This window comes from Elephas maximus, chromosome 1 (assembly GCF_024166365.1).
Source record: "Elephas maximus indicus isolate mEleMax1 chromosome 1, mEleMax1 primary haplotype, whole genome shotgun sequence".
In the NCBI taxonomy this organism is placed as follows: Eukaryota; Metazoa; Chordata; class Mammalia; order Proboscidea; family Elephantidae; genus Elephas; species Elephas maximus.
The window spans coordinates 219637108-219650714 of NC_064819.1; the positions used below are offsets into that span (position 1 = coordinate 219637108).

The 13607-nt window shown below is 40.4% G+C and overlaps 1 protein-coding gene across 6 annotated transcripts in view; it reads left to right on the top strand.

Moving 5' to 3' along the window:
- SASH1 (SAM and SH3 domain containing 1) overlaps positions 1-13607 on the top strand; it is a 392317-nt gene that overhangs the window by 304491 nt on the left and 74219 nt on the right. For all 6 annotated transcript variants that reach the window (XM_049904100.1, XM_049904012.1, XM_049904267.1 and 3 more), the window contains 4 exons: positions 2275-2315; positions 5898-5984; positions 8529-8641; positions 13502-13603. In XM_049904100.1, coding sequence (XP_049760057.1) covers positions 2275-2315; positions 5898-5984; positions 8529-8641; positions 13502-13603 — 343 coding nt within the window. The remainder of the gene's footprint in view (positions 1-2274; positions 2316-5897; positions 5985-8528; positions 8642-13501; positions 13604-13607) is intronic.

Consider the following 13607-nt stretch of genomic DNA (forward strand, 5'->3'; position numbering starts at 1 on the left):
TCAAGGAGAAAGGAGATGCCATTTCGCATCACTGCTCTGCCAGCTTCTGTTTGCTGGGACAATTCACCGCGTCCAAATTAAACTTCATACGGTGTCGTCTTCCCCCTTTGAAAACTGAGTGGGGGAGTCTCACAGTCTTATGAAACATTGGCTTGTTATTCTTTGGCCAGTACCTAGATTGTGAATGAGATTTTTTTTTTAAAAAAAAAAAACGCTAGACAAATTGTTTTCACCCCAGCAAGATGAATGAAGAAACTACAATGCCCTCTGCTGGCTTCCTTGGAAAATGCAAGCGACAACCAGGACAGAGCCAAAGTCCAAACCCAAGGATAAATAATTCGAAATGTGTGATGATTTGAAGACAGATAAAAATAAGGAAAACATTGTATGTCAGCATTTTAGAGAGGAAAATACAATTAGATGCTGCGATAGCTGTGTAGGAGTGAGAACTTACCTTTTTCTGCGGTGTAAGTTCTGAAATATTTTAATGGTGTTGGATGTTCTCATTTGGCAGAAATAATTAAAAATGGATTAGAAGAATAGAAGTGAGCCTTTGACATTTTCTCCAGACTAGGGAAGATGAGGCATATACTGGAAAAAAGGCTGGGCATGCATGGTCCCTGGTCTGCCCCTAATTAGCCACAGAACTGTGGGCCGTTTCCTCAGTTTCCTATAGAATTGGGATTGGGATTAAGTGGTAAAATTCCTTACAACACAAGGTTTCTTATTCTAAGTCTAAAGAACTGTAAAGTCTAAAAGAAAGTTATGTTTCTTTAGACCATTTTCCCATGAAAATCTTTCTCCTAGAAAAAGTGAAAGTTCACATCTATGTTTTAAATTTATTATATAGCTAGCTAGCCTTATCAAGACCTAAGTGTATTTGATATATTGAGTCTTTACAAATTAGTTCAGGACTTGCCTAGTCCTTAGAATGAGTATAAAAATAAACCTGGGGCTTCCTTTCTGTTAAGTGCCCATCTGCAGAAAGCATGGTGCAGTAAGGTGGACTGATACATGTCACCATGGGTTTGAGTTCAAAGTACTACAGAGTAAATTTTTTTACAAAAAAAAATTAAGAATCCAAGCCTTAGTTTGAACATTATTTCTCTTTGAAGATTTCCTTCCCTCAATCTCCAGCCATCTGCTCTCTGCTGCCTATTTGCAATTCCCATACCTCTGAGGTTCTAAGCACATTGCATGTGCCCCCCTTCCTCTTCTTCTTTGCATGTACTTTTTTGTTTGTGTTTGTCTTCCCCCTCAGTCAAACTCTTGAGTTTCATTTCTTCATTCATGTATCTCGTGCATAATAATACAATAATCTTCTTGTAGTGAAGATTCAGATGTCTGTTCTTCTGATAATGATGCTTATCTCTTCTTCTGATGTGGGTTCCTTCTTTCTCGTTTTCCTCGTCAGCAAGCCCAAGCATACTAACTTGCTCTCTGGGCTTTGGAGCTACCTAATTTAAGATTTTGCTCCAAACTTTACTTTTCCCTTTTTGACGTAACCAACTTTTCCTTTCCTTAGTTTCCCAGTCTTCTTGCATTAAGCTGGTATTTGCCTATATGTTTTCTGGAGAAATTATTAATTAATTGGTTTTGGGCTGTGTACTCTTTTCCAGTTGTTTGGGTTCATCTGTCAGGATCACAAAATGGCAGCCAAGGGTGGGGGGGTGGACCAAATGTGGTACTCAGAAAAGTGTGGAGTGCTTGTATAAAAAATGTAGATTTCTGGCTTCTCTTTGGACAACGGAAGATCTAGCAACATGCACATCACACTTGCCAGTTGGCAGCAACTGGAACCCCTCTGTCTGGGCCATGCCATCTCCTCTTTTCTTGAGTCTCCCTTCTGCTCTTATTTATTTTTTGCAGCCGACCACTTCATTCACCCCAGCAGCCTTTGTGTTTGTGATGCTGGATCTGTATTCTCATTATTATTTTCCTTTTCTTTCCCTCTTAACACAAGAGACTTCTCCATGGCAGCAACTTCGCTTGTAGTTAATAGTTCACAGAAGTGGAAAGTACTTTAGTGCTCATCAAGTGAAGTCCATTCTCTTCATTTAATACAGGTATTTCCCTGGAGTGGGTTCTTCAAAAATGTTGACAAATGGCACATGTGTCTGTTTCTAGGCAGGCAGCAGTAAATATCCTGTAAAAATTTCCCTGGCTCTGTTAAGTAGTGTTAATGCTGAGTCCAACTAGTTAGGAGGATTTTTCAGTTCTCCCATGAAGACATTGCTCTCTAGTAATCTGACCTTTTTTCCCCCCCCTTTCTAGGAATCCTCTTCATAAATCAAACTCAGAAGACGGCTCTGTAGGTCAGTACCACTTTTCTTGGCTTAACGATTTAAATAATTATTTTCTTTTCATACTTTGTAGAAAACAAATACATGTAAATACAAAATTCACAAAGAATTCTTTCACCCAGCAATAAATACCGTTAAGATTTTTATGTACAACTTTCCTTTCTCTTTCTGTGTTTCTCTCTCTCTCCGTTTGGTATGTATGGTTATTTAAAAAAAAAAAAAAGCGTAATTGGGATCATACTCACTTTATAATTTTTTTCAATTGGATGTGTCATAAACATTTTCCCACGATTCAATAGTCTTTATAGTACGATTTCTAAGTTCATGTATTATTCATCATATTGAATGTGCTATAATTTAATTAACAAATCTTGTTTGTTGGGCATTTAAGTTGTTTGTAATTTTTTTGTTGTCACTGACGAATGATGCTGCTGAAAAAATCCTTGTGTTTATCCCTCATCATGTCCTTAGGACAAATCCATAGATTTGAAATTTTTGAATCAAAATTTTAGATCAATTTGATTTGGGTCAATTAAAGCTTTCTACACTGTATGAGTCGGAACCGACTCAACAGCAGTGGGTTTTGGGGTTTATGGTGGTGCAGAAGCCCTGGGGACACAGTGGTTAAGAACTATGGCTGTAAACCCAAAGGTTGGCAGTTGGAATCCACCAACCACTGCTCCTTGGAGACCCTATGGGACAGTTCTACTCTGTCCTATAGGGTCGCTGTGAGTTGAAATCAACTCAACGGCAATGGGTGTTTTTTTTCAAGAAGTACATATATTTTTACATTTCTATAATTGACTGTTGATTTACTAACAGCTTTTCTTTTTTATTTTCCTTTATATATTTTTTCTTTTTTTTAATATTTTGTTGTTTTTGAGAATATACACAGCAAAACGTACCAAGTCAACAATATCTACATGTAAAATTCGGTGACGTTGACTACATTCTTCAAGTTGTGCAACCATTCTCACCCTCCTTTTCTAAGTTGCTCCTCCTCTATTAATATAAACTCACTGCCCCCTAAAGCTCCTATCTAATCTTTTGAGATGGTATTGTCACTTTGATCCTATTTAGATAGTTCTTAAAAGAGCATAATACTCAAGGCAAACATTTTTTACTAGTTAAACTAGACTATTATTTATTTTTAAGAAGGCTTCAGGAAATATTTTTGGTTGAGAGTTTAAAGACTATCTCAGAGCAATAGTTTCTGGGACCCATCTAGCCTCTATGGCTCCAGAAAATTTGGAGTCCATGAGCATTTTAAATTCTGTTCTGCACTTTGCCCCTTTTGATCAGAATTCTTCTATAGAATCTTTGGTCGAAATATTAAGTAACAGTAGCTGGGCACCATCCAGGTCTGGTCTGATGGCAGAGGATGCAGTTATTCATGGAGGTAATTAGCCATACATTCCATATCTTACTCCTATTCCTGACTCCCCTACTTCCTCTAGTGCTCCAGGTGACTAAAGACCAATTGTTGTGCCTTGGATGTTTTTTTTTTTGGATAGCCATTTACAAGCTTTTAAGACCCCAGGCACTATGCAACAAACTAGGAGGTAGAACAGAAGCACTAAACACATTATTAGACCAATTACCTGGGGATGTCCCATGAAACCATGACCCTAAACCTCCAAGCCAAGGAACCAAATCCTATGAGGTTTTTGGTTGTAACTAAGTAGCCTCAGTTTCTACCCTTTTTTTTTTTTTTGTCATTGTTGTAAATGTAACTATCACATAACTTTTGCCAATTCAATTTTTTACAGGCGTACAACTTACTGACAGTTACTATAGCCGTCGGTTGTGCAGCCCTACCCTTAGTCAATGCAGTTTTTCTTTCACCATAATAACAGCTTTTCTGTTGGGCTTAGAGGGTAGATGGGAAACCTGGCAAGGTGATGGTGATTAGGAGTGCAGACACTCAAATCAGGCTATTTGGGCTTGAATCATGACTTTGTCAACTTAATAGTTAGAACCTTGGGCAAGTCACTTATCTCTCTAAGCCTCAGTTTTTTCATCTACTAAATGGGAACAATAGTACCTCATATGTTCATTGTGAATATTAATTGAGATATGCCATTGAATAAGTGCCTATATACAGTAAGTGCTGAGTCAATGTTAGCTGTTACCATTTATTTTTAAGCTACATCTCCTTTTCAGAAACATCGAAAGGCAAAAGGGTGGGTGCAGTAGCTTACACTCAAAGAAATACATTATCATCTCAAACTGCTCCAGAGAAACGTTGAACTAGTTATCACTCTATTTCTGTTTTAACCATTGGTTGTTGGCATTAATTTAGGGCTTAGTCCAAAGGCAGCAGGTGCCATCATGTTGGCCTTCAAGATTCTGAGACCATAAGAAGTCTCAGGTGACCCAGCTCTGGTTTCATTCCCATAGCTCTGGGGTTGTCAGAGCTTAAATGAGGGCATCCTGTTTTGACAAATGATACCCTCTCCAGCCAGGGAGCACCCTGGAAGGGGTGTCCACATGTCTGTTTCATGCAGTAGTGCTTGGCACCACCAGTCTAGACTATGGAAACCAACATGCATCTCTCCGCTCAGCCCTGTTTCCAGTGGTATCAAAGCAACCAGACACCACATGGTGACTCAGCCTCCTGCTTGATTGTGCCAAGTCGGCATCATGGTACATATAGCTGCTGCTTTTTATCTTTAAAGAATAGAGGACTGCTCTAGCCTTTCATTTTGCTTATTGCCTCCTTTTCCTTTGCTTTTTAAAAGGTATTACATATTGTTGATGACCAGACCCCTACCACATATTAAAAATGTCTGGTTACAACAGTGAATTTGTTTTCACTTGGAAGTTACCCAGGATAGTTTGAGAAGGAAGGCAGGGGTCAAAGGTGTGGGCCTGGGGGATAAGGACCTAGTCGGGGATGTCACAACAGGATGGCAATCTGTTTTTCTTGTAATTTTGCCCTGAACAAGTTGTAGGTAGGTCACCAGGTAGCCTGAATGTCAGAGAGATGGAAATCATGCTGCACCCATGCCGTAGCTAGACCCATGCCAAGTGCACACCATGAAGGAACCGCCCAGGTAAACCCCACAAACCTGTGGAACCAGCTGTATTGGCCCGTTGACCAATGGGTTCACGGCATACCAACCATACTGTCATCTCATTAAATCTGGAGTCACAGAAATAAGCCAACGGTAGGTGAACAAAATAGGAGAAACAAAACAGAGTCAAATTCTTACAGTGTCTTATCTGGGTGTAGTTGAGATGAAATGTGGCTGAGACCCAAGGGGGAAAATACACCACAAAACAAAGTCGCATTAGGCCTACTAGTTAAACAAACATCAAAGCGAATGGAAGAATGTATGTTGTGTCTGCCTTTTTGATGTCTCTTTATTTCTCATCTTAACCCCACTCTACCATTTCTTGCTAGTAGGAAATTTGCATTTCTTTTAAATAACTTTTATAGGCATTTCTCAGTCTTTCCCAAACCAAAAAAGAAAAACCGTCCTTTTTTGTGAAATCAAAGTATTCTTACTAGCTTTGAATTATAAGGAAGAGGCTACTTTTGTTATTAATGAATTTATTGCTTGTGCCTTTTCTTTTTTTTTTTTTTTAAAGGAAAAGGAGATTGGAAGAAGAAAAATAAGTATTTCTGGCAGAACTTCCGAAAGAACCAGAGAGGAATAATGAGACAGACTTCAAAAGGTACAGTGACACAGCTGGCAGACAGTAGGGCCTTTTAGCTCTAAAATGTTAAGAAGCCTGTGCCACGAATCTGAACGGATGCTGCAAGTTAGAATAACTCATTACATGTGCCCGTAAAATGTTCGGCTTTTCCGAGATTCCTATCATTATTTTAAGACTGCCTCCCAGTTCTTTTTTATTTTAACCAAAGAAAACAAAATAGAAAGAGTTCTCCATCCCTCCTTTTCATAGAACCGACAGCAAAGACCAATCTTTTGTTTTCTCAGCCAAACCAACCTCAGGAAGATCTTCACTCTTACCATACCAAGATCTAACTGAAAGGAGTCCAGAAAGTTTAAGCATTTTGTTATTTGGGGTCCTCCTCCCATCCCACCACCACCTCTTGGGGCCCGTGAATCATCTGAACTTTTGATGGTCTTCTGTCACTGGGACAGTCACGGGGTTGTTGCCCCTGGAAACTCTCATGGTCCTGACATCATGGGAGATTGCCCAGGCTGCTTTGTAAAGGGTATTCTGCCCTCCCCTTGGCTGGGTCTTTTGTTGTTGTTTGTATAGTAAGTAAATACGCCATCCCTTTGAGGCCCAGTTATATAATTTATGTTTCACTGGTATTCAGAGAAGCAGCCAAGCAAACCCACATCCCAATTCTAGACCAGCTGAATAAGGTTATCATTAGAGGAAAATTGTCAGTCCCTCGCTCATCAGTGGCATGACTTATTTTCCTTTACAAAACCTTAGTGTTCTTCCCTGCTTGGAATGCGTCTCCAATTATTTAGACACATGGAAATGAGAGTAGATTTGGACAGCAGACAGACCAGTTGTACACCTGGGTGCCTTGGCAACACACGCCGTGGTTATTTTTTTAGTTGTCCTGATTCAAGGGGGTTGTTCTTAAACATTCCCAGTTTTCCCTTTTCGTACAGGCCTGGGATCACTTGTGATTCAAAATAAACCTTGGATTCTAACAAAGTCTTATTTAGAAAGGAAGGGAGAGAAGAGCGAGCAGGAGGAAGTAAGGGAGAAAGAGAGGCAAGAGGAAGGCAATAATTTAGCAGCTCATGTGAATTTTTTATAAACCCAATTAATTCCCTCTCACCCCCTCCCAGGGGCAGATTAACCAGTAAGCATACATCTTTGATGTGGTGAAAAACAGGTAAAATTGAGCACTACAGATAAGTAAACACAAGTAAGCCCATACGTACCTTACTTATTGGGTAATCCTTCCCTAGACACAGAGGATCATAAATTCCAAGGTAGACCCTGACAGAAGTGTGCTGCTCTCAGTCTGCAGGCAGCCTCTTTACGCTGTCCCTATCCACCAAGGGCAGATTAAGACATAGCCGAGCATCCTAATGACATCGGAAGGTAGTAAAATATGTGTGAGAAAGACAAGGCTGAAGGAGAAGGATGAGGGCCTAGAATACGGGCATATTGCCAGTCTGTGTATTACAGGACACTTTCCCTGACATATCCTTCCCCACACACTGACCGACCTAAGATGCAGTTGGCCAGCATGGCTCACATATATTAGAGGTGACGGCAATCTGTTTGCGTCGCAGGGAAGCACTTTAGAAGGAACCTCACAGGAGAATTCACGCTTCCTTGCAATTCTGGCTGCCTTCAGTTTCGAGTTGGAAACACATATCCCTCCCTAACAGTTTGGAAGCATATTATGATAAGAATACTTTCAGATACATACATGTATATCACCTTCTCTTTAACCTAACCATAGCGACCCTCTTTAGTGAACTCAAAATGCTTTATATCTGTGACTTTATTTATTCGCGTCATCCTCCAGGCAACAACTGCATAATGGCTTAGTAGGAGTCTGGGGGTTGACCAGACTATAGGTTTGTTTTGCACTTGACTGTGGCGTTCCCTTCCTCTGTTATGATAGAGGATTTCTTCCTATTCCCCTGCAAAAATGTCTTCTTCTCTTTCATGCAACAAATGGAAGGGCATAGAGAAGACTCAGCCTAAGGAATCTTGGAATGGTTGTCAGATTTAGTTGAGTTTTTACGTTAGATCTGTGGCCCCACCCCATAACTAGGAATTCCCTGTCAATATTCTTCTAAAATGCCTCCCCTAGATCCTCCATCACAAAAGCCCTGATTATTTGGAAGGATCTGTTTCTACTGTAGCATTTATGTCTTCTTGAAGCCTATTTCCCAAATTAGATGAGTTCATTGACTTCCTGTGGTTGCTGGGTGGCACAAATGGTTAAGTGTTGGGCTACTAACCAAAACGTTAGCGGTTCAAATGCACTGAGAGGGGCCTCTGAAGAAAGTCCTGACGGTTTGCTTCAGAAAGGTCATAGCCATGAAAACTCCATGAAGTGCTGTTACAATCAACCCAACAGCAACTAGTATTGGCTTCCTAAAGAGCAGCATTACTGCTACCCCGTTGCCCCATAGTAGCATACAGTGCAAGACGGTGCCCCCAAATAGCATCCTTCTCCAGCCCGTGATGATAGACTTCCAGAATCTGTGTTCTGTTTCATCTTACTCGTTTTTATTCTTATTACTCTTTGTCTTCCATCTCTAGGAGAAGATGTTGGTTATGTTGCAAGTGAGATAACAATGAGTGACGAGGAGCGGATTCAGCTCATGATGATGGTCAAAGAAAAGATGATCACCATTGAGGAGGCGCTTGCTAGGGTAAGCTTGCAAATACTTGGTTGGCATATGAGGCGACTTGACTCCTTTACATTTAAAAAGGTGTTGGGATTAGGAGCCGTGGTGGTGCAGTGGTTAAGCACTCAGCTGCCATCTGAAAGGTCAGCTGTTTGAACCCACTGGCCGCCTACGAGAGAAAGATGTGGCAGTCTGTTTGCATCAATATTGACGGTATTTGAAACCCCGTGGGGCAGTTCTACTCTGTCTTATAGGGTCGTTATGAGTCAGAATTGACTCAATGGCAACGGGTACGGGTATGGTCAACTGATTTTCCGCAAGGGTGGTAAGTCCATTAAATGGGGAAGAAATAGTTTCTTTAAGACATGGTGCTGGGAAAATTGAATTTCCATATGCAGAAAAATAAAAATGTTGTGGAGCATCAAAAGCTATTAAAAAAAAAACAAACCCGTTACCATATGTCTAGTGGATTCCGACTCATGGCTACCCTATAGTACAGAGTAGAACTGCCCCATAGGGTTTGCAAGGAGCAGCTGGTGGATTCAAACTGCCAACCTTTTGATTAGCAGCCAAGCTCTTATCCCCTGCACCACCAGGGCTTCCAAAATTATCAGATTTGATATTTATTCCATTCTATTTTTTTTTTTATTTAGTTAATGGAAGCATCATGAGGTGAACTTACCATGTTAAATGAATGCAGCAAACGCAGATATTTTTGATCTGTGGCCCACATTAATGAGGAAAAAGCCCCTGTAACTGCCATTGCGAAATTCACAAGTGTTGTAAAAATATTGATAAGAATGTAATAAATGACACAAAATAGTAAATGAAAATCAAAGAAAATTAAATATGTTATACACCTTAAAAATACCAGTTTTATAAGACGCATCGCAAACCTAATTTTGAATAATAACTCAAAGGTTAAATGTTAGTTATACCTTAAAATTTTACTTCTAAGTAGATATGAATTACCATCTATTGTGTCATTTTGCTCGTTTGTTTTTTTGCTCTGAATTGGGCACTAAAAGAAGCCAGATTAGCCTTTAAGACCCTGGGGTAGCATTTATGGTAGGGAAAGAGCAATTTAATTAAGAGATTTCCTGGTTTGTGGTTGATGGGTTCACCCTTGGACGTTCACTGTGAACGCTTGGTTCAGCACTGTGTAGTCAAGGCTAAGTTAGGTGTGTCTTGAAACTAACGAAAGCTTTCAAATCGCTGAAAGCAGAATCGTTGAATTAATCATAACTTTACCGTAAAGTAGAACCTTGAAGGTCTAAAACCTTGAGACAGTGACAAGCAAACTCGATTGATTGGTATACCTGACTCTAAACCTCAGTAGTTTTAAAAAAATTTAAAAAAAAAGCAATTTGTGGCTGAGTCACTGTTGCACTGCAAAATAAAAAAGCAGTGATGTTGTTTGTCATGAACTTGACTGCCCTTTTGGCACTGTGACCTTTTCTTAATGCCAGGTGGCTTAGGTCAGCTAGGTTCCCTAGAGGCAGAGCCTGAGACGGGGATTTTTGTGCAAGTGATTTACTGAAGGATGGCTCTCCAGAGAAACCACTGAGTGAGGGGGTGCAGCAGGAGAAGGCAGAGGAAGGAGCCGGACAGATGTGTGGGATCAGAGAAGTCTAGCCACAGCCTGATCCCACAGGGAATGGGGAACTCTGGAGGCTGAATTGCATTGCAGGGTTTGTCCTGCTGGAGTGGAGGAAGCTAAAAGCTGATTGGGGAGGGGGAGAAGCCTGGGAAGGCAGTGCCTGTGAGCCACGGGCAGTGGCATAGATGTGAGCCCACACCTGCAGTGGGCGGTGAGGGGGTGGGGGTAGGTGGGCAGGTGAACAGCTTCTGAAGGGGTCTGGGCATCTGGTACACCAGAGTCCAGATTATGAACTGGGAACCTGTGAGTATTATTGAATCATTGCCTTGTAGCAGCTATTCTGCATCAATCACAGAGATCTAGACACATTAAGAGGCTTGTGGAGAGCATCCATAGGAGGGCAACAAAGTGATTGAGGGCATTTTTAATAGGTCCCCTGAGGAGACGTTGGAAAGGATTTATTTCAGAGAAGTGGAAACGAGCTGAATCACTGTCTTCAAGTATATGAAAGGTTATTAAACAGGATGTACTGAAGAGTGTTTTGTTTTGTTTTAATCTCTACTGAGCACAGAATAGACGGAAATAAATGAAAATTGCAGCTGGAGGGGATTTAGATTAGGCAGACCATACATGTTCTTTACAGTAAGTGCTAGTAGAAACCGGAACATTCTAGAATCTCTTTCTCTAGCAGTCTTTATGATAGGATAAGCGTTTATCTGCTAAGAATGGCCATTCCTCTGAGAATAATGTCATGGACTTGAACTAGGAGAAAACTAGGAGACCAGGGAAAACAGGATGAGAGGAGAGTATTCCTCCTGAGATATCCAGACTCACACATATGCACACAGATACTTTAAAATGTCATTATTTTGGTACTTCTGGAATTAAACTAATCCTCTGTAAGCTTGTTTTAAAATCAATCAATTCTCAAATGGAAATCAGAAATTGCCAATTCTTCATGAGACAATAATTAAAGCAAAACTTCTTTGGACCGAAGTGGAAAATAAAAATGTAGTTATATACATACTAACCAATTTGGTATTTCCCTGTGAAAGGCACTTTTAGAAAATTTTAGAGATCCTGTTTGGTAACTTCAAAAACACATAGCATTTTGAAATTAGGATCATTAAAAAAGAGTAGTTACTAAGTGGCAAAATTTGAGTCTATATCAGAAGAAGCACATGTCCTTTTAGGACCCAAAGGAGATGATGGAGACAGACAGAGAGCAGAAGAAAAACATTAAGTCTGTTTATGATTGTATCTAGTTTCCTTAAAGAGGAAGTTTCATTAGCGACTTTTAGGAGTTGGGGCTAAGGGAGTAGATAACTGGAGAAGACAAATGATAATCCCATAATCCAACTGGCAGTGATTCCCTATCATACAGGGAGAATGTAGCATCTCAAAAGCCAATATGTTCAAAAGCAAAGAGCATTCTAGTACATAACATAAATATACTGTAAAGATTAGGACAGCATTAGTGCCCCTTACGTATTAGTAACGTATAAGGAAAACCGAAGAAGAACTGGTGCCTTTGAATTATGGTGTTTGGGAAGAATATTGAATATACTATGTGCTGGCGGAAGAAAGAACAAGTCTGTCTTGGAGGAAGTACAGCCAGAACGCTCCTTAGAAGCAAGGATGGCAAGACTTCGTCTCATGTACTTTGGACCATTCCCTGGAGAAAGGCATTATGCTTGGAATAGTAGAGGGCCAGTGAAAAAGAGGAAGACTCTCACAAAGTGGGTTGACACAGTGGCTGCAAACAATGGACTCAAAACATAGCAACAATTGTGTGGATGGTGCAGGACTAGGCAGTGTTTTTATTCTGCTGTACACAGGGTCACTATGAGTCGACATGGACTCAACAGCACCTAACGACAACAGCGTATTAGAAAGACTAAAATGATATTCATCTTTTACATCTTTTATATCTTGATAGCAAAAGTTCAAACACCTGGAGCTTGTGTTAACTTTGATCTCTCATGTGTCTGAAACTACAAGGTGAACCTAATAATGCTATAATAATAACTGTATTGTATAAACTGAGTGTGCCAAGAGCTTTGCGACATTCTCTTATTTAATTTTGATAACAGTTCTGCATAATAGATTTTATTATCATCCCTATTTTCCAAGCAGAGAAACTGAGGCACAGAGGAGTTAAGTAATTTGCCCAAGGTCTCTGAGCCGGAAAGCTCTTAATTGTTAATAGTGTCTGCTACTCCTGGCCATCTCCTGTCATACATATGTATAGAAAAGAAAAGAATTTCTTGGGTCGAAACAACAGGAAAATGGCTTTTCCTGGAGGGATAATTGCGGGAACGATTGTTTTGCCTCAGCCCCCGGAGCTCTAGTGGCCGAGGACTGTCCTGATCCCACCATGTGAGCTATCAATTTAGTCTCTGTTTTTTAGTTACTTGGGTTCATGGAACATGATTTGTTCAATGCTCTATCTAAATTCATATATAGAAGCTGCTTTGTAATAATTTTAATGCAGTGACGTCTTACTGTTATTAAGTCATGGAGTTAACTTTCTGCACATTTAGCGAAAGCACACATAGAGCATCTCACGCTTGCCATTCTGAACCACCCTTCAGCGATTTCTACTAAATTAAATTTGCTAACTTTTCTATATCATTTCATTTACTTTCCTATGTTTTTCAAAAACTAGAACCTAGTATCTAAATCGAAACTTAAATGTCTCTGAAGATATTGTAGATGTGTTGTTATCTTCCTCCCCATCCTCAAGGGTTCCCAGTAAACCCCCGTCACATTCATTAGGCAATAACATCGAACTGGTAAACTTCAAGCAGTTTTGAACAAGAAAAGCATGCGATTTCAAAAAATAAGTTCCAAGTTTCCATCTTGGCTTTACTGAGATTCCTGTAGTCCGCCATATTGTATCTTCCTAAAGTGGAGTGTGTGTTTGTGACTCACACACGGGAGAGGTAATTCATAGGCCAAACTACAGATATTTTCTGTTTTCGAAATTACAATTGAACTGAGAAAGATGATTTTTGATGCTGGAGGTCAGATAATAACAGGGAAGGGGAAGGACTCAAGGGCATTTTAGAACACAGAATACAAAGAGAGCTTTGTGTCTGTTGGTTTGATTTAGATTAAAACCCACAGGGAAGGGAATGTATCTTCCTTGCAGTTTTGGAAACCCCCTCTGGCCAACACGTAGTCACCCACAGTGGCATGAAGAAGGTGTCCAAAGCTCTGTATCTGCACTCGATAGACAATGCTTGGCCATTGCCTCCATTTCAAGTGCCCTCTCATTGCAGCTCAAGGAGTACGAGGCCCAGCACAGGCAGTCAGCTGCGTTGGACCCTGCCGACTGGCCAGATGGTTCGTACCCCTCATTTGACGGCTCATCAAACTGCAACGTAA